Source organism: Pogona vitticeps, chromosome 3 (genome assembly GCF_051106095.1).
Source record: "Pogona vitticeps strain Pit_001003342236 chromosome 3, PviZW2.1, whole genome shotgun sequence".
NCBI lineage: Eukaryota > Metazoa > Chordata > Lepidosauria > Squamata > Agamidae > Pogona > Pogona vitticeps.
In genome coordinates, this window is record NC_135785.1 from 241,023,913 (window position 1) to 241,051,130 (window position 27,218).

Consider the following 27,218-nt stretch of genomic DNA (forward strand, 5'->3'; position numbering starts at 1 on the left):
CTGAGACCTTTCCTTGGGACACTCCATTGAGGAAAGGATGATGACAGGGAGGAATCTAAGAGATGGTGGGAAATAAAACCTGAGGTCACATAGAATATGAGGAACTAGCTTCAGGAGAAATTGGAGTCAATGAAGGGAAACCTGAATGAATATTTTATTTTGTACCTTCAGTTTCATCACAGTAAGCTCACAAAGTCCATTTGTGGCATTTACCCCATGGCCCCTCTTTGTTTCACCAAACACAGAGCTCACACAAGTATCCCAACACGCCCTTTAACACTCTGCCACCAGTTGATCTCTTTAATCAACCTATATTTCCTATGAAAGACTGAGGTCCATTCAGTACTGAATTTTTAAACAGAAACAGGTTTATTGATTACAAGTTATTTTAGGAATAGTTCTTAAGCACATTCCTAAAGTTGCACAAAGCTTCAGTATTTTACTTTAACCTCTTCTATCTTAATTAATACAGGTCACACTCTGACTAATTACTCCTTAAACACTCTCTCTGCCTCAAACCCCCAAACTCTGTCTCTGACTGAACTGACTAGACTCTCACTCACCCCTCCCTTCTAGTTTCTCTGGCTCCGCCTCCCAACTGCTCTCATTGGTACATGCAAATAATCTTCTACCTGACCCAAAGCAGGGTGATCACTACACCATTCATAAATTAGGATCACAGCTGGTGTTGGAACTCAGACTTGCCTCGATGTATCTTGATTAAATCAAAGTTAACACATGGTTTCTTGCAAGACAGAGGAGCACCTCAAAGCTGTGATAAAACCTATGTCTTTGGATGACCAAAGGTTCATGCAAGTAAATGGTAGACTAATTGGGAGGTATTTCAAACTTATGAAACATCACAGCCACAGCCATATGATGTGTGCAGGATCCTTTAATCACGTCCCTAAACTGGCCAAAGTCAAGGATGTGCAATGACCATATAACTCAAACAACTGCATGGCTAATTTCAAGAATGTGTGGACTGCGAGCATAGATGACATCAGCCTTCGAAACTCAGCAAGAATTGCCATAATCAGAGATGTAGGTCCAGGGCTTCAAGTGTTCACAAAACTTCTGAAATCCAACAACAGCTCCTTGAATTATTTTGTGTGCACTGCTGCAAGAAAATAAAATGAAAGCAACTTGGGATTGGAGATAAATTTAATAGTGGCAACTGTTCCACAAAAGAAGACTAAACTAAGTATTAGACTTTCAAACATTCAGGGGAGTATTAAGTCATCTACCAGAATTTGAATTATAGGTCATTAAGAGCAGGATCTGAATTACCTTCTAAGTAATTCAGTTCTCAACAGAGTCTGTAGATTGCAGATTCGGAGCTTTCCCTGTTTTGCCACTTCATCATTAGTCCCAATACCCTACACCCCATCTCTCTTCCCCTCCTGCAATATCAGATAGGAGAGGAGCACAGATCTCTCTCCCCATGGCAGAGAAGTTCAGAGATTAGATCTCTTTCTCCAAGACTGGAGCTCATGGTGAAGGGGAAGTAGACAGAAGTTTGGAAAAGAATCCCTGATCAATTACAACAGATAACAGAATTCCAATGCAGCAGAAATTAGAAGAGCAAGAGATACATATAGAAGTTCCCATCATTAATTCAAAGTCTAAGCTATTTCACAGTTTTGTATTGGTAAATGGTTATAGTGACTTTTCTTTGAGCTTTTGGAGAAAGTCTGGAATGGAAAGAGAACATATATATTCCTCTATATGTCAGTGATCTGGAGGGACACTTTTCTCCTTCTCATCCCTCTTCTATTGGAGTCTGGATGCCACTGTTAACTATGCTAAGTTTGGATGCAGCGGTTCCAAACAAGGATGTTGTGTTGCATCCAAATCTCTTCCCTAAATTCTCCAGCCCCTTCAGAAGTCTTCAGTCCTACAAGAGATAGATTCAGGAACAACATAACTTAGCACTATCAATCTTAAAAGTATTGAGCACCTTCCTAAATCTGCTGCAGCGGGAGTGGTTTGAAGAACAAACCTATGTCAGCTGTAATGTGAAGGTCAAAAACAGATAACTTACTGTTTGCATCTGTTCTTACTCTTGGCTTAGCAAGAACAGTAATCCGTTCAGAAGGTAAAGCTGACAGTGCTGCTTTAGTCACCTGAAAGCAAGATAAGATGTTGTTCTGTTCTGTGCATTGTGAGGTGCCTCTCTATGTCTATGCACCAAAAGTGATGCAACCAAAAAGCAAGATGCAAGGTGACATGGAGATTCAGATAACCAACCAAATATTCCTTGGAAAGGCTCAGCAAACTGTGCTTTTCATTTTATTTCTAGTGTATATCCCATCTCTCTGCAACAAGCAAGTAAGCAAGCATACAATATACATTTAAAAATAACAGTTGTGCCCTGGCTTCAATCAAATACCTCATCAATGAACCTGATCCAGACCATTTTGATTAAGATCAAGAAAGAAGCAGAATAAGTAGATCCAGTTCTGAGCAAAACAAAGTCTGGGGATGTCTACATGGACTCAATTGGAAAGGGCTGGATTGAACAGGGTCACTAGATCCTTGCATCCAAATGGAATACACACCTCAAGCAATCATCTTTTTTCCGTTTTTCTCTGCTGTCAATTTGCTATATCGGTATATGACGTAAGAAGACAGCCACTTCAGGATATTGGCAAATTAAATACTTCCTCTGCTCCATGGAAGGATAGAGGGGAGTGTTAGATTAGGACACAGGAGATACAGGAGGAGGCAATGAGGGGAATTTTTTTTCCTTTTCTTTTCATGACTTATCTTAAAGGTTTTCGCCATGGATTTGTCTGTGGGCAGGTTTAAGACAAGTCTCCTCCCACTTCATCAATGCCCTATTACAGTCTAAAACAAATTTCACCTCCCTGCATGTCTGCAAGCGTTTATAATTTCCCAGTATCCTGAAGTGGCTATCTTTTTATGACAAATTGATAGTGACAGACAACTTGATAGCTGCTAGCCTCATTTTGGTTCATTTCCAGCAACCGCACATGTTGAAAGCAAACCAAAATGGAGCAATCCTAACTGCACTAAAAAAGTAGAAGCCCAGAAAGATGCAGATAGGAACCCTCTGTGGTCAATTTGGTTCGCGCCAATGATTATGTCATATGATCACCAGAAAAAGGAGAGAACCAACCCATTCCTATAGCTGACTAAACAGTGGGCTAAATGCCTGTCTGATCGCAGCTTCTGTTCAGATTGATTCCATGATTTGAACATGTAAAATGAGGGTAGCAAAGCCAGACTGTGTGGAAAGATCATTTGAATGAGTTATTGGAAGAGAAGGTGGGAAAATGGGCTTTGCTCTGTAGGAGTTGTAACATGCAATCTGAAGCCAGAATTCCACAGTGCCTGCAGGGATCAAGCTTTAAAGGTGATATTTGGAACCAGATGTTTGAAATTTGGCATATTTATCACCTTCTTTAGGTTCTATAACTTATCATAATCTCATGTACAAGAACACAAAAAGAGTGGCTTTGATTTTCCAATGCAAGTCTATGAGATCCTTGTAGTTTGAACTGAAAAATTATTTCAGATCCAGAGTACAAATGAGATCAGGCAGAACCCAGATCACCATGGACATAATCAGGATCCATCCCAATATACCAATCCAACCTCCCAAGTGAACTGGGAGACACGAGGACAACGCAAATATATATCATTTCCACAGGATATGACTAGCTGCCATAAAGGTGCTGCAGAGAATGGTTTTTACACAATCCATCTTAAATTAATCCCTAATTCTACAGTAAAAGATCTGAAATTCAATATGGGGTGGCATTTAGTGCGTTAGATTGGGACACAAAAGTTCCAATTGAGTCATGAAATTCATGGGGTGACTTTGGTTTAAGTCAGTGACTTTCAGCCTGACCTTCTCTACAGGGTTGTCTTAGGATGAAGTGGCCAGAAAATGTATCCTACCTTTAGCTCATTGGAGGAAAGGTCTGATACACATTTATATAGTAAAATAAACAATATACATCTCTTTTAGGGAGCAGGGATGAAAAAGACAGAGGGCCTGGATTGCAGAGACCAAAAGGAGGCAGACAGGCAAAGAATGTAAATACCACAGAATAAGGGGAGCGATGGAACTTCCAACCAGCTGGGTAAGGTCGGGGCTGTGCCAGTTCCTTCAATCTAGGAGATGCCGTTGCTCTCATAGCTGAGACTGCCACAGACCATTCAGGAGTAGATCTGATTTATCAATGAAGCAGAAATAGCAACCAAAAAAAAGGTTATTTAAGCAAACACACACACAAGCATTGTATAAATAAAATTTGCACAGGCTAATAGACAGCTGCAATGTATACATCCATTACACTGGGTCATTCAGCCAGAACTAAATGTATCTTTTACTCTGTGCCAAATTTGGAAAAGTTTGGGCAAAAGATTTTCAAGTTATGATTTTAAAAAAGTAAAATGGCCTCTGCACTCAGAAATAGGCAACTCTAAACATCCTCAGTTTTAAAACAGCTCATATAAATTAAAAAGACCAATCTTGCTTATTGTGAAAGACAATGGTTAACTCCATCCACTTTTTTTTAATTTGGAAAGAATCTGGTTTGCAGGGGCTGAAATATAGATCCTCAAAAAAATGCCTTTCAAAAGGGAATAATAGCTACTTTGTTATAAAGCTGAGCGTATGTGGTACAGACTAGCCATCAAGAGCTTTGTGAAATAAAACATTGTGTACATTCATAGGTGGAACAGGGAGCTATATAGAAAGAAAGGTCACAGAAACAGACTGAAGCTTTCCTTTAAAGAACTTTATAGAGTAACAGTCCTCCAAGAAGGGGATATTTTGCCATGTATCTTCAATAAACTTTTAGGATTTCTGATATCAAATAGTCTCCTCAGGGAAAAACCAGAAAACATCACCATAAGCCAGAATAGACAATATCTAAAATTTTGATCCTGGAACCCAAAGTCAAAATTATTCATACTATGTAAAAAGATGGACAGTTCATGTGAAATGTGGTGTTGGAGGTGAGCCTTACAGATACCACAGGCTACCAGAGTGAGCACCTATTTATTTACCTTTCTGGTAGCCTGCAGTATCTGTACGGCTCACCTCCAACACCACATTTCACATGAACTGATTTCTGTCTTTCTTTACTGTCCATCTTTTTACATAGTATAAATTATTTTGACTTTGGGTTCCAGTGTCAATCTTTGCTAATTCTTAACCCCTTCTTTGTTATTTCAGAAGACGAAGGGACATATTTTAGAAAACATGCACGTAACACATTTGTAAAGCAAGGGTTTGGAAATCAGAAGATAGGAGGGTTTTTTCTGCATCCTACAGAGTGAGCAAGGTAACATTAGTTTGCCTGAGAGGTTAAGGGGTGTGCATGTTTCTCTGGTGTGTGTGTTGCACTCACTCACACTTTTGCTTCACTGGTTCATTAAGCCCAAAACAGCCCTTCAAAATATTTTGGCACAGATGGACTGCTGCCACATCCCAGCTGTTCTTGGTTCTACCCTTCCCCAAAAATCACTGTACAGATCATGCAATCATCTTCTGAGATCCTTTAACTGAGGGAAGTTGCTGTTGAAATTTGTATGTAGTTTATATATACCGTATTTGCCGGCGTATAAGATGACTGGGCGTATAAGACAACCCCTCCCAACATTTCCACTTAAAATATAGAGTTTGTTATATACTTGCCGTATAAGACTACCCCCTCTTCCGCATCCGTGATTCTGCTTTGGCTGCATCATGGGGAGAGTTCGTTTTGCCGCTTTTGGTTCCTTTCGCTGTGAGAGAGCGAGGGTTTGCTGGAAGAAGGACAGCATCGGCTGTCCTTCTGGGTTTGACTGGTTGTTTAAGCAGGTCGGGTAGCTATAATTTGCTTTCATTGGGGGGTTTTGCTTTTAAGGAGTAGCATTTTTTCTTTCTTTAAAGTAAAACTTGCTGACCTGACTTCTTGCTGCGGCGGTGCGGTTTTGCCACCGCACCATGGCGCAAGCGTCGTTAAGTAAGGAACAATCAAGAGGGCTGGTCCGTGGGGGTGCGGCAGCCTTTAGCTACCCCCCTTGTTTGTGTGAGTGTGTGGGTGTGTGTATCTGTGTGTGTATGTGAGTACATGTGTGTTGCTTTTGAATTTTGAAGTGCACCCGGCGTATAAGACAACCCCCCCACTTGGAGGCATGTTTTTCAGGGCAAAAAAAAGTCATATTATACACTGGCAAATACAGTACTTAAACCTCTATATTAAAAACCCAGGAAATCCAATTCTTTTTTTAAAAAATCTTCCAATTTATGAATGTGGGATGCTGTACTTCTGTACCAGTGATTCAAAACACGAGGAAATGGCACAATATTCCTGTACAATATCATGTCTGCATTGCCAGCAGGAAAAGGATGCCAAACTTTACATAGCAAAGGGCAGTCCGAAAACTGATGACAACAATGACAGCAGTCAAGATAGTCTACAAGATATTGTCTTGCACTTATTACCATTCACAAAGACACACCAAGCCAAATGAAAATCCCAGAGCCTGACTCCTTTTTCATCAATTAACGACTTCTTCACCCAAACACAAAGCAATAGTCAGTGCTGCTTTTCAACAAGTTCTCTAGGTATGAAAAGGCCTAGAAGAAATGGTAGTGAGCACAAGAGAGTATCCTGTAGACCATCTTGACTACTGGCATGAGTGTTGTCAGCATTCAGGCTGCCATTTGCTATATAAAATTTGGCATCCTTTTTTTCTGCTGGCAAGGTGGGCATAATATTGAGCAGCAATACTGGGCCATTTCCTAGCTTTTTGAATAATGAATACAAGAGTGATGTTTTTAAATCATTGAATTTCATTACGTGCCATCAAGCCACTTCATATTTTGTTGGTTTTTTGAACTGAATAGAAATGTGCTGCACTTCACAACAGCAGGAACTGAGGGGGAACTGTTCTTTAGGATACATGGCCACCCCATTCACCAGAAGCCCCATTCTGCATGTCCTTGGATATTGAGGTGTGGTGAGACCTTCTTAGTGAAATGCCCATACAGCAATGTTTTTCTGGCACTGGAAGGAAAAATATATATTCTCATAGGCCTTTAAAATGTGTATATTCTTGCAGTTTGGATCCCAAAATAAGTTTTTAATTTTGTGAATGAAACCTTTCAGACTTTTAGTGGTTGACACCTGGTGTATTTTTGTCTCTGCTGGCTTTCATCAAAAGAAACAGAGAAGTCTGACAGGCATGGCAGATGATGCCATAGGCCATGCTCCTGAGAAATCCCAGGGCTTCAATCTGTGAACCCCACCTCCATATCATTACAACCAGAGGCAATCTCTAATTCAACAGTTCAGCTCCACCACTAGCAAACCAGGTAGGATAGCATACATTCCAGATCTTTATTTAAATACAGTCAAAGCACGACTACAATGCAGAGATCGCAATACTATTTGATACTGCAGGGGTAGAGATGGAAGTTGGGGGTGATGCACAAGAAAACTACCTGCACCTTCTTTATTTTGCCCTGAAACACTTTTGCAGTACAGTGGTGCCTCACTTAACGTTAATTCGTTCCAGCAAAATCGCTTTAGAACGAAAACATCGTAAAGCGAAATTTTAAAAACCCATTGAAACGCATTAAAACCCGGTTAATGCGTTCCAATTGGCTAAAAACTCGCCATCCAGTGAAGATCCTCCATACGGCGGCCATTTTCGGTGCCTGTATAGCGAGGAATCCGTCCCTAAGCACAGCGGGGAGCCATTTTGAGCACCCGGTGGCCATTTTGAAAACCCGACAATCAGCTATTTTGATTGTCATAATGCAAAGAATCAGTTCCGGAAGCAGGGAACCGATCTTCGCAAAGCGAAAAAATCCCATCGTTTTGCGATCGCAATTGTGATCGCAAAAACATTGTCGTGAAGCAGATTCGTCGTAATGCGGGGTAATTGTTAAGCGGGGCACGACTGTACATTAAAAATGTTGGCTCAAGAGTTGGCTGTTCATTTTAAGATCTTCACATATATGTGCATACCAAGTTACTTTTGTCATTACAACCACATTTGGCCACCCATGGAACTCCTTCTTGATTGAATGAAGTATCTTTGTATTCTCTCTCACCTTGGTTTTCTGACATCCGAATGAGCCTTTTTGGACTGAGACAGCTCTTCTAACCTATGAGATACAGCTACAAAAGAGAGATTATATTAACATCCTCATCCTTATCCTTGATAAACAGCAATATGACTACAATGACCACTCCCATGTCTGGAACACAACCTTGCCCTCCCTGCATAAGAGCAAATCATGTTGCCTAATCTTGGACCTAATGGCGCACCAAAAGGTTATTTCTTTTGCCTGGAAATGTTGCCTCTTTCTAGGTCTCAGCAAGGGTCCTGCCTCAGCTCTGCTCCCTGAGAATCTTTTGGTAGTGCTAGAGATTGAACTGAATTTGGGACTGTTTGCAACTATGATTGTGTGTTCTGTCACAGAGTTATGACCTCCCTCTATGGCTATTGCTTAGTGTTGGTGAAGGGGCTCTTGACACCTCTGGTGAGGAGATGGTAGAGCTGAGGAGGAGGGGCTTCTCTGACTTGGAACATTTCTCTTTTAACTATCTATGAGAACCTTCAAATTAAACCATGGTGGACCATGAGAAAGGCTCTATAGTTAAGGTAGAACTGATCTTGTGTTTCAGCCTGGCAACATGGGAAGCCACTAAGCGCTAGTTCTGAGCCCCAAAGGAAGCCACTGGCCAGCATCCTGATCCCTCCTGTTTCAAGTACTAACTGCCTCTCCAACCATTGACCTGGTCAATCTTCCCGTGTAAGTGCTTCAATATAATGAAATTACCAAGCAATGAATCATGTTAATCCATTGCAACAAAAACTACAAATAAATCTCGTGGCACCTTCAAAATAAGTTTTATTAGGCATACATTTTCATGGACTGTAGTCCATTTCTTTAGATGCCTCAGAAGGAATGGGCTACAATCCATGGAAACGTCTGCTAAATAAAACTTAGGGTGTGATCAGAGAGAGAATGACGACAACTCGGACCACTTGGGGAGCAAGCTCATGATGCACAAGTATATGTGCTCCAGCTCAACTCCGATCCATGCTTCAACATTTTAGAGGTGGGCTGGATTATTTCCCCAGAAAGGGAGATTGCTTCTATTAAAGCCACACTTGGCAGTACAATCAGACACTTTGTTTGCAGCTATCTGATTGCACCCTTACTCATATTTAAGGTGCCATAAACCTCTGTCATTTCAATTTCATGGTATCTTTTTGTTGTTGTCTTGTTGCTTCCAGAGCTTGATCAGTGCACCCATAGTAAACTACTCACCAGGAACTGTGAATCGACGGTTTGTTGACGATACGGTAGTTGTTAATCTGTAGTGAGAAAATGCATGTTGAATGCATTGGCAAAATACCTCTACTCTTCATTTCATGCAAGTTCTGATGTGTTTCTAGGTAGCTATACTATTACTTTTACACCAAGTAAAGTATAGTGATTTCTGTTATGGATGACTAACTTCTGATGCAGCAGTATTTTATGGTCGAATGCTTTATGCTAAAACTATTAATTCAAGCGGTTTTACTGCAGCTGCACCACAACTCCCTATTTGGAAACTGGAGATGACAGTGTCAGGAATGCAACGCAAGCTTGACATTTCATTGCAACATTAAGGAACCCTGCTGCCATTGGGATAAAACTATGCAAACCAGATCCATACCTGGTAAAGGTAAGTGGTTTTCGTTCGTTCGGCTGGTCAAGCATGTTGACAGGGATGTAGTTTCTTTAATCCCATTCCAAAGCCATGAGTTGTAAGGGCTACCAGCTTGGGAGCCTTGTATTCTTTCTAGGAGGCATAACTATACTAGTAGATGATAGACCAACGTTTGAGGGCTGTCCTGGGATATGGTTGTCCACAAAGTCAGGTTTTTTAGCAGGAGACTCAGGTATGATGAACCTTCTTTGTCCCTCAAGGCAAGCAGATACAGATCTCAGGTTCTGAGCGCCATGCTTTGGGAAGGAAGGTTTTGAAGGGGGAAAAGAGCAATTTTTATAAATAAGTTTAATTATGAGAGTGGGCAATTTGTGGCCCTCCAGCTTGTTTTTTCTTTAAAAAAGACAAAGATGAGGAGTTTTAGGACTTGCAGTCTAACATCATCCCAAAGGTCACAGGTTGTACATCCCTGATATAAAAAAATGTTCTGTTCTGCTACCTGGGTACTATCCAAAGGAAATGTTCTTGAAATGCCAAGAAGATATAGATTTAAAACAAAACAAAACATAAATAGCTGTGTTTGTTAACAGAACTGACATTTTTGAGTGTACTCAGACCAAGAATGGGAAAGATCCATACGACCATAGCAATGTAAGCTACAAAAATAATCATCAAGCCATATTTACATTATCTATAGTGAAAACTGCCTATTCATTTTGTTTGTTTATTTATTTTAAACGTTTTATATGGCTAGCACTGTCCTGGCATTTGACAAAAGGCCAAACCTTAAACCCACCTGTTTTAGGGATTTACATTATATACCAGAGGGGAAGACTTATTTGTGCTTAAGAGGGGAGATAGGTAGAACCTCATTTTAGGAAAGTTTTGAATGACTGCCAAACCTGTTCTATTTTATCACTGTGAAAAACATGATTAACACACATTTGAAAATAATCTTTGGCTCTTCTGCTGAATGTTGTAATGTGTCCTAAAATTTCATTATAATTCCTATATTGAATTGGTTACCCAGGTTATGCTTCACATTATGACGATGGTTCATGGATTCAAAAGAAATGAGGTAGGTGCATGGAAGGAGCCAAAACAACCTCTCCAAGGGCAGGGAAAGGTTCCCACAAACCATCAGTATCAATCCGTCAACCGGTACATCGCCGCCCTTCCTCCCTGCACTCCCACTACAGATGGCTACAAAGGACTGCTTTGCCAGTTCTTCAGTCTTTGTCTTTCTCTCACACACTGATTGTTTTCTGCTCCTTCTGACCCACCCCCAAGCCCAATACCAACCGGTCCAAAGTCTCCACACGGTTTAACAGAATGCAGTGATGCAAACAGCTGTTGCCATGGGGACTGTGACCATGTCTTCTGTTGCTGGGGGAGCCCCTGCAGACCTCAGACCTACATTGCACTCTAGGAACATCCAAAGAAGTGTGAGAACATTCTGCGAGGGAGCCCTGTTAGATTATAGTGAACATCAATTCAGTCAAATGTGTTTTCCACCACAGCATTTATTGCTAGGGGATCTGGGGAATTACAGTAAAATAAATAAACAAATTAGGGTATCGGTGCTCCAAACACAAAGACGAGAAGAAAACAATTTGAAAGCTTTTACTGAATAGCATCAGAGTCTCAAGTGGTTTCCAAAAAAACAAAAAAGACACACAAATGACATTCTCAATCGTCCTGTCCCAGCCTGTGTCTTGGAAAGCTAAATGACAGACAGGAGAGGAACAGGTGTTGATATTATTTTAGTTTATATTCCTCTGCTGGGCACAACTTCACCTTTTGGTAGCTGTCAAGCTGCTTGAACAGATACAGGAGAGACAGACACAAAGCCATGCGAGGAAGGGGGAGGGGGGGCTAATGAGTTTCTTGCTGTCAGTACCATGTGCAGTGCAAATGTCCACACAGCCAGCATATCCACACAGTAAGAAACCTGGGGGATGCTGCTTAAAGATGGCAAAGCACATACATGGAGCAGGCAAACAGTGGCTCCTAATACCCAGAAACAGGTAGGGACCCACGACAAAAGTTGCTTGAATTACAACAAGGGAATGTGTCACTTCAAGCTTCATTGGCTCACTTTCTCTGGTTCCCATCTAGCTTCTGAATCTCCTCCTGGCTGGCCTCTACGTCTCCCACTCAGAGAAGACCAGAAGATGTGTGAATGAGGAAATGAGTGAAGGATCCTGTTCTAAACATGGCTCCATAGATGACTGTCATATTTGCCTGCCAAGCATTGGAAGCTTGGGAAGGTTTTAAAGCAGCGGAGATAACAGGCTAGCTTCTTTCATTCATTTAGTCATTTAGTCGTGCCCGACCCTTCATGACCCCATGGACCAGAGCACACCAGGCTCTCCTATCTTCCACTGCCTCCCAGAGTTGTGTCAAATTCATTCTGGTAGCTTCAATGACATTGTCCAACCATCCCATCCTCTGTCGTCCCCGTCTCCTCTTGCCTTCACACTTTCCTAACATCAAGGTCTTTTCCAAGGAGTCTTCTCTTCTCATGAGATGGCCAAAGTATTGGAGCCTCAGCTTCAGGATCTGTCCTTCCAGTGAGCACTCATGGTTGATTTCCTTTAGAATGGATAGGTTTGTTCTCCTTGCAGTCCAGGGGACTCTCAAGAGCCTCCTCCAGCACCACAATTCAAAAGCATCAATTCTTCGGCGGCCAGCTTTCTTTATGGTCCAGCTCTCACTTCCATACATCACTACAGGAAAAACCATAGCTTTGACTACGCTGACTTTTGTTGGCAAGGTGATGTCTCTGCTTTTTAAGATGCTGTCACTTTCCTTCGAAGCAGGTGTCTTTTAATTTCGGGGCTGCTGTCACCATCTGCAGTGATCATGGAGCCCAAGAAAGTAAAATCTGTCACTGCCTCCATATCTTCCCCTTCTATTTCCCAGGAGGTGATGGGACCAGTGGCCATGATCTTAGTTTTTTTTTATATTGAGTTTCAGACCGTTTTTAGCACTCTCCTCTTTCACCCTCATTACAAGGTTCCTTAATTTCTCCTCACTTTCTGCCAACAGAGTGGTATCATCTGCATGTCGGAGGTTGTTAATATTTCTTCTGGCAGTCTTACCATAATTCCGGTTTGGGATTCCTCCAGTCCGGCCTTTTGCAGGATGTATTCTGCATATAAGTTAAATAAGCCAGGGGACAATATACAGCCTTGTAGTACTCCTTTCCCAATTTTGAACCAATCAATGTTTCCATATCCAGTTCTAACTCTTGCTTCCTGTCCCACATATAGGTTTCTCAGGAGATAGATAAGGTGATTAGGCACTCCCATTTCTTTAAGGACGTGTCATAGTTTGCTGTGGTCCACACAGTCAAAGGCTTTTGCATAGTCGATGAAGCAGAAGTAGATGTTCTTCTGGAACTTTCTGGCTTTATTCATTGCTATGCTGGGCTTTGTGTTTGTTTGCTCCTTCCCTATCTTTCCTAGCCTGATATGACTGCCTGTATGTATAGTCTTTTATGTGTGGTTTGGGGAAATAACCCTTTGTTTATGCTCCCCTAGACATCAGCTTGCATGTACAAGTCAGTATGAATCAGGCTGGTATTTTCCCCTCCTAATCTGTATTTTTTCCTCCACAGCTTCTACCTTTTTTTTGCAAAGCAAATGTATTTGCATCACTTCAGGTGGTGTGACTGCTTGCGCTGCTGTAGAAAAATCAACAGACACTTGTACATGGGTGTGCGGGGTGGTGCTGAAGCAAAGGGGCAATAGCTGGGGTATCAGTTCTCTTCAACTGAGCACCTATTTTCTCCACTTTTCTTTTCTATAAAGCTTCATGTCAGTGCCAGAACAAAGTTGCAGTACAGCATCTAGGAGACCAATTAAAAAGTGAGGGAGAGAAAGAGGAGGAAATTGCCAATCAGCACCTGTCTGCAGCTTGTTAAGTGCTGGCTGGAAATGTCCTCCTCTCTCTCTGCTGACTCAATGCTGGGAATACACTGGGATAGAACAGAGAGACAGATTTACCTTTACCTAACATTTGGCAGAATGCTGGGTTTTGTATGTTGAAGAGTTTCAGTTTTTGAAAACTTCACTTACAGAAATGCTTACAAGGATGTTTTTAAGGCATTATTGCAACATTTTAAAAATCAGCTTGCTGAATTCTACATGCGTTACCACTTCATTGTTTCCACTGGCCTTAATTTTCCTAAATGAATCAGCAGAATATATATTTGATTGTTTGAAAAGCTATTAATGTTAGGATAATAGAATCATCATGATTACTTATTTGACATGATTTATCTTTTATAGAGAAGGGCCATATTCATCCATTAGTATTACACTGGATAAAACAAGATGCCCAGAAGATACCTTAGGTGACCTACCAGCATATTTTACCAGAGATTAACAGTTCATGGGAAAAGATTTGTGACTTCCACATGTTCTATGATAGCAGTAATAAAATTCCTGTGCTCCTATTTTCAGTCAGCCTAAGTAAAAGAAGACGGTTTAGCATTCTATGATGTTCATTCAGTTCCAGTACTCAAAAGAAACTTCAGGGCTCAGGATTCTTCCGTTTTAACTGTGTGTCACTTGCAATAGGCAGAATCCAATGGATGGACCTCAGAGTTGAAGCTCACCTCTCTCCAAGATAAACCAATGGCAGTTCCACATGGAATCTAAAGCAGACCTTCATCTCCTGAGGAAGATTAATATATATATTTGGTTCTGAATAACAAAAACAAACCTTTGGCCATAATCTTACATTCCACATAAGTATATTATTATCCTCAACATGTGATGACCACAAAGCAGAGCATAGGCACACCAAAATTACTTTCCTCCAGACTTCCAGTGATCTCTCTCTCTCTCTCTCTCTCTCTCTCTCTCTCTCTCACACACACACACACACACACACACACACACACACAAATTATATATTTAGATTAGGTAGATGCCCTTACACGAAAAGGACACAACATTTTCACTTAAAAGAACACAATGGTCTGCCACAGCCTGATGGGCCTCACCCACAATAGCATCCTATAAGCGCAGAGACACCACAGAAAAAGCCCTTCCTACATAGAATGAATAGTATTTCTACCAGAGGCAGAATATATGTTTCACATAACTGAATCAGGAAAAAAAATCTGTAACACAAATAAACCTTCTGGAAATAAAAATTTTTCTCCACCCTACTCTTTTTGTTGGGTTCCAAAAGAAGTGCTTTATGAGTTCAGGGCCAGAAACAGTGCCTTGCTTCTGCTGCAGCGTCCCCACTGGCGTTTTACTGAATCTTGAGCATAACACATTTAAGAAGCTTATTAAATCGTTCTCACAAGGTTTTTTAGTTGATAGTGCTCATGTCTGTCACTTCTTTACTTACTCCCTTTTATAACTGTGTCTAGGTCTTGTGTGGATGAGAAAACTCCCAGCTGTGTCCACAGCAATTCAACGATACAAGGCAGTGCTATGGCACCTCTATGTGTCCCCTTTAAAAGTGTAGGTAATTCAATGATGGGTCATGACTGGATCATGGGTCATGGCCTCTCTCATTTTGAAGAGACACCTGTCCATCAGGCCGAGGCAAAGAGACAGTCCCGAAACCAGCAAAACCAGGGAGCTGGACAGATTGTATTTGTCTTCAGCATGGAAGGGATGGTCACTCTCAAATTGGCCTTCTCAGCCACACTAGACGCTGTTCCAAGACCTCTACTCAAAGCACGTTACCATAGTCTCTCGAGACTAAAGGATGCCTAATCTAATCTAATCATGACTGGAGCAGGTGGTGGCTCCTCATCCGTGTCCACAAAATAACCTATTGAGATTTTGATATGAAAATGTATTAAATATTAATTTTAAATAGTTAAATTTAAAATGGCTGATTTTACCTGAGTCATTGTACTGATTGTATTCCGGTGTGGGTATCAAGGATTAAGACTTAATGTTGTACAGCTGTGGTACATGATGAAAATTTGTGCAACAGAAAATGAAGTAATGTATTTTCTGATTGGTCACAGAACTGTATATAAGCCATGTGTAAAATGAACGTCTTTATCTGCTGTAAGTCAGATCACTTTTTCCTACACTGTGTGTTGCTTCATGTCATGTTATGCTGCCAGAGGAATGTCAATTGTCTATATATATATGTAAATAGACTAAGTTGTTGGTTTTACTCTCTCAGTATCATAGTGTCATAAGTATCTCTGCTAACCAATATCTCCTTACTCTGCTAATGTTATGAGAATGCACGTTTCTCTGTCACCCCCACCCCATCCAAGATACGTACATAGTAAAGGCAAGTACTGTACAGTACCTACAAAGCTTAGCGATCTCAGATATTGTTACCAATGGTTAGGTTGGATTAGATTCAGCAAGCCATCTTCTCTCTCTCTCTCTCTCTGTCTCTCCCCCATTGTAACTGCACCTCTGCTCAAGATAAAGCAAGCAGGAGGTCGGCTGAGATGAATCAAGCAATGAGAAGAGGAGGAAATGCATTTCTCTACTTCAGTTGCTATTCATCTCACATTTTGGGAGTTCTGGCATTTAACTTGGCCGCTTACTCATCTATAAGAGCAAAATAAGAAGAAATATCTTGTCCTCAAAATGACAGTTACATGAAATATGCATATGTATAGATGCAAATTTAGAAATAATTACCACAGTTTTAATAGAAACACAAGATATTTCTCACCATAATTAGGAAGGCTGTGCCAAAATGGCATGTGTGCCAGCTCAGTCTGCACTCGACATGATACATACTGATTGCAAACTTCAAGGCTTCTTGTTTCCCTTCTTATAATTTGTGATCTTTACTCCAGATATGAACTAGACTGCTGTCAGACAGAACGCATCATTTTCCTGGCTTTATTTATACATGCTTGTCTGTAATAAATAGTTGTCAATTCATCACCTGCTTTCATGCTGTATGTAATTCTTCAGGCTGATTCTCATCTACATCTTGTGAAAAATTTGTTGCAGAGTATTGCATTTTTGGTTAAAATTTCCCTTTTTGATACACAGCAGAAGCACAAAGGAGAATACAGTGGACCCTCGACTTGCAGACTTTTCGAATTACAGACTTCTCTGGCTGCAAAATTTAGGTTCGACTTACAGCTAGAGAATCGACCTACAGACCAGAAAAAAACCAAAATGGAACAAAAATGGAACAAAAACGGCCAGTTACAGGATTAATTGGTTTTCAATGCATTGTAGGTCAATGGAGACTCGACCTACAGTCTTTTTGACCTGCAGCCACCATTCCAATATGGATTAATTCCGTAAGTAGAGGGTCCACTGTAGCTTCAGGTTCCTCAGATACTTCTGGCACTTAAGAGTCTCAATAACTCACTCTGAGACATTAGCAGTAGATAGAATAAACATGTTTCATTACTTGCCCTTGTGAACAGACAACAACAAACTAACAACCAAACCAACTTGCTAACTGACTTCAACAGACAAAACAAAGGGATAAAGAACGGTCAGCAGAAAGGCGGGGCTTTTGTTTGCATTCCAAGGCAGGAAGGAATGATTGGTGAGTGCTGGATAGATTGACAGTCATCCCGCCCCAGAAAAGTTAGCCCAGTCCAAACAAAAAACAAAAAAAAACTACAGGCACCATTAGAGGTTGTAAGAACTACAAGACCATTTTGGAAATGAGGACGGATTACCACGTACAAAATATTCGGGTCTCACAAAGTCTAAAGCCACCCTCTTTCACTGTTGTTATTATTATATGCTGTCAAACAGTTAATGAGTTTTAAAGACTTTATAAATTAGGAATAAATTCCTGTGTGAGAAAACAGGGGACACTCTGTGTCCTATAGTTGTAGATACCTACCTTCAACAACAATTTGGATGTTGTTATTTTCATTAACATCAGTTTTGCAAATAATCCATGCATAATCTTTATCAAAAATAAAATACTTTTAAATAAAATACTTGGATCGTTGACAAAAGATAGCAGTAGACAGTGCAACTCCAGTTCAATCAAATTTAATGGACCCAAACGTGGATGACATCTATTTTTTAACTGTCATCTGTCAACATTTTTTTAAAAAATAACCTTCTAATCTTGCCAGGAAATGTAGAGGGGGTGGAGTAACTTTGATCCTGAACTGCCCGAGGAATGCCTTGTGCACCAGCTTTAAGCCACCAGAAGGAAGAGAGAAAGTCACATCTTGAAAATACTAATGGATTTGCTGATGCGTTTGTTATAATCTTAGTTTAGGCCTGGACATCAGGCTTGCTAGAGCTGGTGTATGTCAAGAAGCTGGCTAAATTATCCTGGAACTGTTATACTTCTTTGTGTGGGGAAATATATTACAAGGTGTTGGAGGGGCAGGAAAAATTTCCCCATGGGCTAGCAGTGGCAGTGTGCCTTTCATACGTCTGATGAAAAATATGCAGCCTGGAAAATTTCCCCATGTCACTGAATTGTAAGTAAAGCTGTACAGGATGCAATCCATAGCAGGAATTATTGGAACTACCACAGTGGATGGGGACACTTTTCCACCTTGATAGCCACCAAAAATGTCCCTCCACCTTGCATCGGGCTGTCATATTACCTAGGTTTTGCTCACATTTTGCACTCATTTACCCAAATTCCAACTAATGCCTGTTTTAGCAGGCAGCTGCCTGTCCATGTGATGAGGCCATCAGTGGCGGTTCTTAGGTTGGTGATCTTATAATCCAGGTGAGGCAAGTGGCAACAGAGAAGAGCTTTCTGGTGGCAGCACCTTCTTGATGCAGATCCTTCCCTAAGAAGACTCGTCTGGTGCTCACTTCATTAGCTCTCTTTTCATTCTCTAAACATAGCTTTTAACCAGTTTTTAATAGCAGGTTTTACATTGTGATTGACTTTATTTTAGCCTAGTTTAATATTTGTACCTCAGTTCTATGCATATTTTGATAAGGCAGTCTAAAAATAATGTAATTGAAGGGTGGTACATAACTGCATTAAACAAACAAGACTATAGTTTCGCATAGAAAGGGACTAGAAATAGAAACCTGTAGTTTCTAATTCGAATTCTTTTAGCTAATGGACCTGTAAGTACTGTTTTTTTTATTCATACAGATATTATTATGGTAGTCATTGCTGCACTTTGAGCATCTTATCTTCAAGGAAGACTACTGACTGTATTTCCTTAATAAAAATAGAACTGAGATAAATCTGGAGTAACTACAAGTGGTGCCTCGCTAGATGATGATAATCCGTTCCACTGAAATCGCTGTTTAGCGAAATCATTGTCTAGTGAAAAGCATTTCCCCATTGGAATGCATTGAAACCTGTTTAATGCATTCCAATGGGGAAGAATCGTCGTTGTCTAGCGAAGACGGCCATAGGAAAGCCGCTTTGCGAACCGCTGATCAATTGTTTAAACCGCTGTCTTGAAAAGTTTAGGTCCCGAAAACACCTGCTTTGTGAGCGCGGAGGGAGCTGTCAAAATCGTCGTTTAGCGAAAATCGGTTTGCGAAGCAGGGACCAAACATTGTCCAGCGAAATTCCCCCATAGGAATCACTGTTTTGCGAATCACTATAGCGATCGCAAAAAGTCAATGTCTAGCGAAAAAACTGTCATGCGGGGTAATTGTCTAGCGAGGCACCACTGTACATATCTGAGCAGAAGAAACAGAACATGTATAGCTGGCAGAAAGCTTATGAATCAAGAAGTAGGTAACTCCCCAACCCACTTCATTTCATGCAGTATAATTGCCTCAGTTTCCTGTAACAAGGATGGACACTGAGGACCATAACTTTCTCAGCTTTACTGCTTCTCATAAGGATGCTTACATAAACATCAAGAACAATGAGGAAGTGGCAGGAGTATTTGTCCTTTATCAATGGAAAATGAGACAGACGTCCAACAGGTTAAGGGTTATCAGGCAAGACAAATGAAGGGATGCTCATGTTGAATATCTGCCTGTTATGCAGCTGTTAGAAGAACAGATGCCCTGCTAGGAAAGAAAAATATCACTACGGTGGTGCCTCGATTTACAAACGTCCCTACTTGCGAAATTTTCGAGATAAGAAAAGCTCTGACCGCAAAATATTGCTTCGACTTGTGGCCGGAGCTTCGAGTTACGAAAGAAAAAAAATGCGGGGGAGGCGGGGAAAGCACAAAATTTGAACTTTCTTTTAACCGTTGGCCAGCGAAGAGGCTGCTTGTCTGCTACCTCGCTCGTCCCAGCAGTTAGGGAGTCTTCAGACTGCCTGGTACTACCTGGTACTGTACGGTACAGACTGTATTTTTTTGGCTTTTTTTAAAAAAATATTTTTTGGATTTTTGATTTTTTAAAAAAAAAACAGAGATAGCCTGTTCTGGGTGAGTACATACACTGTACAGTATTTACTGTACAGTACAGGGTTTTTTGCAGCTTGTTGGGGGGGTAGGGCTAGGTGGGGGGTTATGTTTTTGTGCTCTGATGGGTCTTACAGTGTGGATTTAAAATGTAAAAAGTAGAGTATAATATTAAATTAAAATTAAATGTGAAAATTAGACTGCAATTTTAAAATGTAAAATTTATTTATTTTTGCATTCTGTGGCTCCTAGGGTTTGTGTACTGTGGCCTCTCTTTTGTTTTAGAACGTGTGTGTTTAATATGTGGCTCCAAGGTCTGTCTCTTTTAAAATCAGAAAATATTTATTTATTTATTTATTTATTTATTTATTTCATTTATACCCCGCCTATCTAGTCAATTGTGACCACTCTAGGCGGCTAGAGTGGTCACAATTGACTAGATAGGGGCTGTGAGGGGCTGTGGTGCTTGTTGATGCAGGCAGGCAGGCTTTAAAATGGAGTTTACTGTAGACTCAAAGGTGCTTGGTTTTGTTTAAAATGTGCTTGCTTTTAAAGAGGCTCTGTTTAGAAGGGGTTCCCTCTACCTCCCTCCTTTCCTGCCCCTTTTTTGACCTCAGTTCATCTTACGTCAAAAGAAGAAAAATTCTCCCCCTAGTGGTAGAGTATGGATTAACCAGTTTGCATTAGTTCCTATGGGAACTAATGCTTCGACTTAAGAATGGCGCCTCTACATAAGAACGAAAAACAGCCGGAACGAATTAAATGGTTTTCAATGCATTCCTATTGGAAACGGTGATTCAACTTATGAAAATTTTGAGTGTGGCCACTGTTCCAATACGGATTAATTTCGTAAGTCGAGACAGCACTGTATTCTGTTTTCACCTTTTGTCCACATTTCTCAAATTTATTTATTTATTTATTTATTGTATTTATACCCTGCCTATCTAGTCATTTCGACGTTGTCTCCTTTAAAAAAAAAAAAACAACCACTCATAATGTTTTTTTAGGAGAGGGATGTCTATAGAATTCAAACAATTTCAGCAATATGGTCAGATTTTGGGAAAGTTGCTTTAAGGGGCTATAGCATCAGAATCCATGTGACAATACAGTCACAAGCCAAGCAGGCTGGGGGATCCTGGGAACTGTTCTTCAAACATGTGGCTTTTCCACACTCTGATGTCCTGACAAAGTGGATGCAAACATAATGTTGAAAACTAGCTTTCTGGCTGTTTGCTGGACTTCTTCCAACCCACTACTTTCCCTTCACCACTACTACTCTATTAATGTGATGTGTCATGTTCAATGTACAATATTTATTGCTGTTGATGCTTGTAATTGGTATTGTTCTATTTTGTAGATTATTTATGTTGGTTGGTAACCACCCAGAGAGTGTATATCACACTATTGGGCAGTATACACGTTGAATGAATGTATAAAACAAATAATATTTGTAGAATGACAGTATTGATTTTTAGTCAGTTTCGTGTGTGCCATTTTGGTTGAGCAGGGATCTGGATGTCCTTGCAAAACCAAGAAATTTCACTGCTTAAAGAATGCAATCTTATCTAGCACAGATACCTGTTTCTAAGGAGATACAGTACAAACAAAATTCCAATGCTATGCTAATTTATTCCTGTGTTTGACTGACATTATATTTTTGCTACTGTCTGCTTAGACACAGGTACCCAAGAGCTTAAAAACGAATGATCAAAACACAGAGTCCCAAACCAGTGCGCGTGCATGTGTTATGTGCCATCAAGTTGGAATCAATTTACGACAACACTGGGGCTTTCAAGGCAAGTGAAATATCTATAGTATATTTTAGCATTTCTGCCCTACCCCCTTGTGAGTCTCTATGGCCAAGTGAGGAATTGAACCCAGGTCTCCTGAGTCCTAATCCTTCACTTTATCCACACCACCACACCTATTAATGAAAAATATTCAAAAATATCCAGAGTTCATCTGGGACCCTGATCTTCAGGAATTTATTTTAACTGTTTATTAAATATGTATGATGTTATATAAGAACCACCAAGTTGCTTGCAACATATGCCAACCCATATAGGTAAGTAAGATGTGTCAGGAGGAACTAATCACTGTCCATCCTTACTGAGTGTCCATGGTTAAGCAGGGATTTGAATCCATATCTCCTGAGTCTTATTCTGTCACTTTATCTACTACACTACACTGCACTACACCGGCTCTCTTTCCACACAGAGAGGATGCTAATCCCTATACTGACAGATGCTGGTCTATACAGAAATATCACCAGAACAGTACCCCCTAATAAAAGGTACCCTTTTCTTCAAAGGAGTCTCTTTTTTATGGGAGATCCAAATCCACTTCCTAAATCAGGTGTTCAGGAAAAAATACCTACACAGCTATTGACTCCACTTTTCAAAACACCAACCTGGATGTTCTAATATGATGGTGATCGTGCTGCAAATTAACTGATCCAAAGGTTCTCTCACACAGCTACAACTGTTAGGGTTCCCTGGGGAGAAATAATTACTATTAAACCCATTTTAAATCTGCGGTATGCAGATATTTCCCCAAAGCACCCAGCACTTCTTTATTTCATTGGCCCAGATTTCCAATGATAGCACAAGAAAGCAGATAAAAAGAGGAAGCACATGGAGAAACCTGCTTGCAGCCTCGCACTGCAACCTCAGACTGCATATTTTTCATCATATTTAAACATCTCTTCTTAAACACCACCTCTGCAGGAAGTGTAAGCACAACGCTAATTTAGCATATTGTATCTGCATGCTCATTAGCTCATTTGCTTGCATGTCATACTAGAGATGCTGCCTGGATTTGTGGAGGTGGCGGAATGGAAGCCCTCTAGAAACAGAAAGTTGAAGAGGCGATGCTCTCATTTTCTAGGATGAGAGGCATCACTTGGGTACCTCTGTCAAATCTAGGCATGGCTGACCCTGAAATTTCGGAATCTGGCCTCCTGCGTATAAACACTTGGACCACGGCCAAATTATCCCTCCAACCCCAAGGAAGCATTTCCTTCTAATGCTGGATAGGTGGATATAAGAAGGGGCATGGGGTAACGGAGCATAAATGTCAAACAAAACACAAGGGGAGAAACTCCAACTCACTTTTCTAGCAATCTGGGCGTCACCCAGGTTCTAAGCCAGGCGGGCCAAGCGAGCTCTCCAAGACAGTTTTGCAGAAGCGGCTCCAACCCATCAGGCTCTCCTCTCTAAAAATGGCTTTCCCTGGAGGGGAAAAATGAATTGCCCCTCTTAAAACCCTCCAGGAAGGATTGCAAACCCGCCCTCCCCTCTTGCACCACTTTAACATCCCTCCCATTATCTTCACAACCAGAAGTGGACTTTCGACTTCTTTGCTTTTGCCTTTGTGCGTAGTCCATGTGGCAACCTGTAGCCAAATGCACCCCTCCATTTTCTGATGGTGAGCGCCTATAGGATAGAAAGGCTGCACTGGGGTAAAGAGAATTCCTTAGCTAGGAGGACTTTGAAACATATATTTAAAATGTATGTAAGGTAAAGAGCAGGGCCGATCCTACCAAGGGACAGAATGAGGCAGCTGCCTCAGGCAGCAAGTTCAAGCGTGCCGTGAAAGGAAAGCAAATCGTTTCTTTATTTTTATTACATTGTTATAATGCCACAGATGAGGAGAAGCCCTCTGGGGATTTCCCGCCTCACGTGCCAAAGTAACTCGGCTGGCTTCGGCTGCTGTGCCCGCTGAGCTGAGCAAGGTGAAGGGGGCTGTCATTTAGTACTTCACCTCAGGCAGCAAAAAGCCTTGGGCAGCTTCGGAGGGGAGACAATACTGTACTGTATTTCGGGGGCTTGCGAGGCCAGGCGACGGCGCGAATCCCGTCGGGGAAATGCATCCGAGACAGGGCGGCGGCCAGCCGTCGGAAGCTACCGAGGTTGTCCCGGGTCCCGCGCCTGCCACGCTTGCGCGCTGGGAAGGACGCAGCAGGTGTTCCTCTCCCGCGCCGCCCCGGACTCTCCCCGGGACGCGCGGGTTTGGGGCTCGCGCGCTGCGCCGCTCCCGCGCCAACCTACCTTTCATGCCACGAGGCTCACGTGGCGGCGGCGGCGGCGGCGGCTGGCGACGCAGCAGAGGTGAGGCGAAGCGCGGCGCGCCTTCCTCCTTCCCCCTCCCTTCCCCTCCCTCCGTGCCTGCCTCCCGCCCGCCCGCCGCGACTTGGCCCCTCCGCGGTGCGCGCGCCGGCGCTTCCTCTCCCGGATGCCCGGCACGCGGGCACCTCGTGCACCGAGGAGAAGGAAGGGGCTTGCCGCCTGCGCCGGCTCTTCTCTCTGCCAAGCTCCCCAGCCTAGGGCGGCGGGCACTGCGGCTGCCTCCTTGCCCTGTGCCTGCCTGCGCCGTGCAAACAATGAGCCGGCAAGGAGCGGCCACAGCACCCTCGGCTGCCTAGAAAGGAAGCGGGGACCCTCTTCTTCTTCTTCTTCCTCCTCCTCCTCCTCCGCCGCCGGCGCCGCCGCCTCTTCCTCTCCTCCAGAGGAGACGCCAAGGTGACCCACGTTCGGAGGGCTTGTGCTTCTCCCACCCCCCACCCTCCGTGCTGCCTGTTTGTGATCGTCTCGCGTGCGCGCGCGCGTGTGTATATGTCTGTGTGTACGTGTCCATCCATTTCCTCCATGAGGCTGCTTGGGGGAGGTTATGCAGATAACCTCCCCGCCATCATCCTGCATGACACTTGCCCGTGTTTACCTGCCCCGCGTCCCTGCCTCTGCCTCTTCCACCGACACGGAGGCTCATTCCGTTGCGAGGAAGGCTCTGCGGCGGGGTCTTCTCCCCGGCAAGAGCTGCCTCGCTGCGGACCCTGACATGATGCCTCGCCGCCTGTCCTGGGAGTTGACAAGACTTTTTCCTCCCGCTTTCTTTCCTACTAATCGAAGTAACCCAGGACGGTGACAATAAATTCTTATGCCTGTTTTTAAGGTTATTATAGTTGAATTAACTGTATCAGCTCTGAAATGGTGGGTGAAAATTTGATGCATTCAGCTCCATGGTGCTCTCCCTCTTTAAACTTGGGTACTCCCAAGATTAGCCTACAGTATGTGCTTTTAAAAAAACCCTTCTAATAGTTCTAGCTATTAGATCTTAAATTCATGCATTTTTTCTTTTTCCTTTTCTTATTTTTTTAAAGTGTTGTTTGCTATCTTCATTTTCTGCTTTTTCTCCACCTTGTCTTTTTCTTTAATAAAGTACAGTTTTTAAATTCTGTGTTTCCTTGCATCATCATTTTTGTGCAGTCATGTTTATGTAACGAGTGCTTGGCCGTTTGTCTAGATTTTTAAGACGTATAGATTGCATGCTCGTTATTAATTTGGTTTGAATATTAATTAAAGCCAAAAACACAAAACAAAATTGTCTTTTTATTGAAGAGGACGGGTTTAAATATGAATGAAGACCCGACGGTAAATTTAACGTGGCTGCTCCAGGATCACTTAGAAGCCAGTCCGACAGAGAATGTCTCGGCAATGGTCACCTCCCTGATTCCTGTTGATGACCCAGAACCAGGTTTTATAGTAAACCCGTGGGATATTGTCTTGTGTACTTCAGGAACCCTTATCTCCTGTGAAAATGCGGTGGTGGTCCTTATTATCTTCCATAATCCTAGTCTTCGTGCCCCAATGTTCCTATTGATAGGCAGCTTGGCCTTGGCTGACCTCTTAGCAGGAATTGGGTTGATCTTCAATTTTATTTTTGCATACCTTCTCCAGTCAGAGTCCACCAAACTGGTCACCATAGGATTGATCGTTGCATCTTTCTCTGCCTCTGTCTGCAGTTTGCTGGCTATCACTGTCGACCGGTACCTCTCACTGTATTATGCTTTGACTTACAATTCAGAGAGGACTGTCACTTTCACCTATGTCATGCTTATTTTGCTCTGGGGAGCTTCAATTTGTATTGGACTGCTGCCTATTATGGGCTGGAACTGCCTCAGAGACGAATCCACCTGCAGTGTGATCAGACCACTCACTAAAAATAACGCGGCCGTCCTCTCTGTCTCTTTCTTGCTCATGTTTGCTCTTATGCTACAGCTGTACATTCAAATCTGTAAAATAGTGATGCGCCATGCCCACCAGATCGCTTTGCAACACCACTTCCTGGCCACCTCCCACTATGTGACGACCCGAAAAGGAGTATCAACGTTAGCCATTATCCTGGGAACCTTTGCTGCTTGCTGGATGCCTTTTACACTTTATTCTTTAATAGCTGACTACACTTATCCTTCCATATATACCTACGCTACCCTCCTTCCAGCCACGTACAACTCCATTATCAACCCTGTAATATATGCTTTCCGAAACCAAGAAATACAAAAGGCCCTTTGGCTCATCTGCTGTGGATGCATCCCTTCCAATCTTTCTGCAAGGGCAAGATCCCCCAGCGATGTTTGACTAAGAGAGAAGAGGACATTGTTCATCTAGCATTTATGTTACATGGCTGTACTACTTTCATTGTATTGTACATAACAGGTTTGCACACAGGGAGTATTGGCCTTTTCAGAGAGAAATACCATGTTGACCAAAATAAACCATGGGAGGAAAACGATTTGACCAATTTTAAATATTACTCAGATTCTGTTCTTGTTGCATTCTAAGGGAATTTCTTAGCTCCTCCCTGTTTTTTTCAACCCAACTTTGAGTCCCCAAATATTCTTGGAATGAAACTCCCAGAAGCCTTCACTGCTACCTGCGATGATCAGGATTACTGGGGGTTGTAGTCCAGAAACATCTGGGGACCCAAAGTAGGGAACGACTGCTCTGAAGGAAGAGACCACTATCACAAGGAATTTATTTATTTAGTACATTTTTATTCTGTTTTTCTTCCCTGAATTCCAAGTAGCCTCTGTGGCTTTTCTCCTCCCTGAAACCGTGTGAGCTAGAATGGTCTGAAAGAGAGTGACTGGCTTAAGGTCACCCAGTGAGTCTCCTAACTCAGTCAGAGTCTATTACCTCACTGGTTCTTAACCTTGGGTTACTCAGGAGTTTTGGACTGCAACTCCCAGAAGCCTTCACCACCAGCTGTGCTGACTGGGGTTTCTGGGAGTTGCAGTTCAAAAGCATCCGAGTAACAAAGGTTAAGAACCACTGTATTACCTGACCCTCCCAAGTCCCATTTCAGTATCCTGTATCCTGGTGCAGCCTATGATCCAAAGGGGAGTGCGTGGATCAAGCAGAGGGAATCCCTACTGCTGAGACTGAGGCAGAAATGACTCT

General features: G+C 42.1%; 2 protein-coding genes across 4 annotated transcripts; one reads left to right on the plus strand and one right to left on the minus strand.

The window, feature by feature from the left end:
• Window positions 1-346: 346 nt before the first annotated feature.
• Window positions 347-24,133, minus strand: LOC110076466 (sperm microtubule associated protein 2). Of its 3 annotated transcripts, XR_012085004.2 has the most exons (7): window positions 24,030-24,133; window positions 23,091-23,210; window positions 9,311-9,357; window positions 8,084-8,150; window positions 4,074-4,200; window positions 2,045-2,126; window positions 347-1,120 (listed from the first exon to the last, which is right to left on the minus strand). XR_012085004.2 is itself a non-coding variant. In XM_072993728.2 (6 exons), exons 1-6 carry the CDS (start codon window positions 9,743-9,745, stop codon window positions 1,104-1,106), a joined length of 384 nt encoding a protein of 127 aa, XP_072849829.2. In that variant the 5' UTR covers window positions 9,746-9,995; the 3' UTR covers window positions 347-1,103. The 3 variants fall into 3 exon arrangements, 1 of the variants encoding a protein (XP_072849829.2); XR_012085005.2 differs by lacking the exon at window positions 23,091-23,210 and having other exon boundaries at window positions 24,030-24,129; XM_072993728.2 differs by lacking the exons at window positions 23,091-23,210; window positions 24,030-24,133 and adding an exon at window positions 9,702-9,995.
• A 1,258-nt stretch (window positions 24,134-25,391) lies between these two features.
• GPR12 (G protein-coupled receptor 12) lies at window positions 25,392-26,566 on the plus strand. Its single transcript, XM_078390017.1, has one exon. It carries the CDS (start codon window positions 25,392-25,394, stop codon window positions 26,394-26,396), a length of 1,005 nt encoding a protein of 334 aa, XP_078246143.1. The 3' UTR covers window positions 26,397-26,566.
• The last annotated feature ends 652 nt before the right edge of the window (window positions 26,567-27,218 follow it).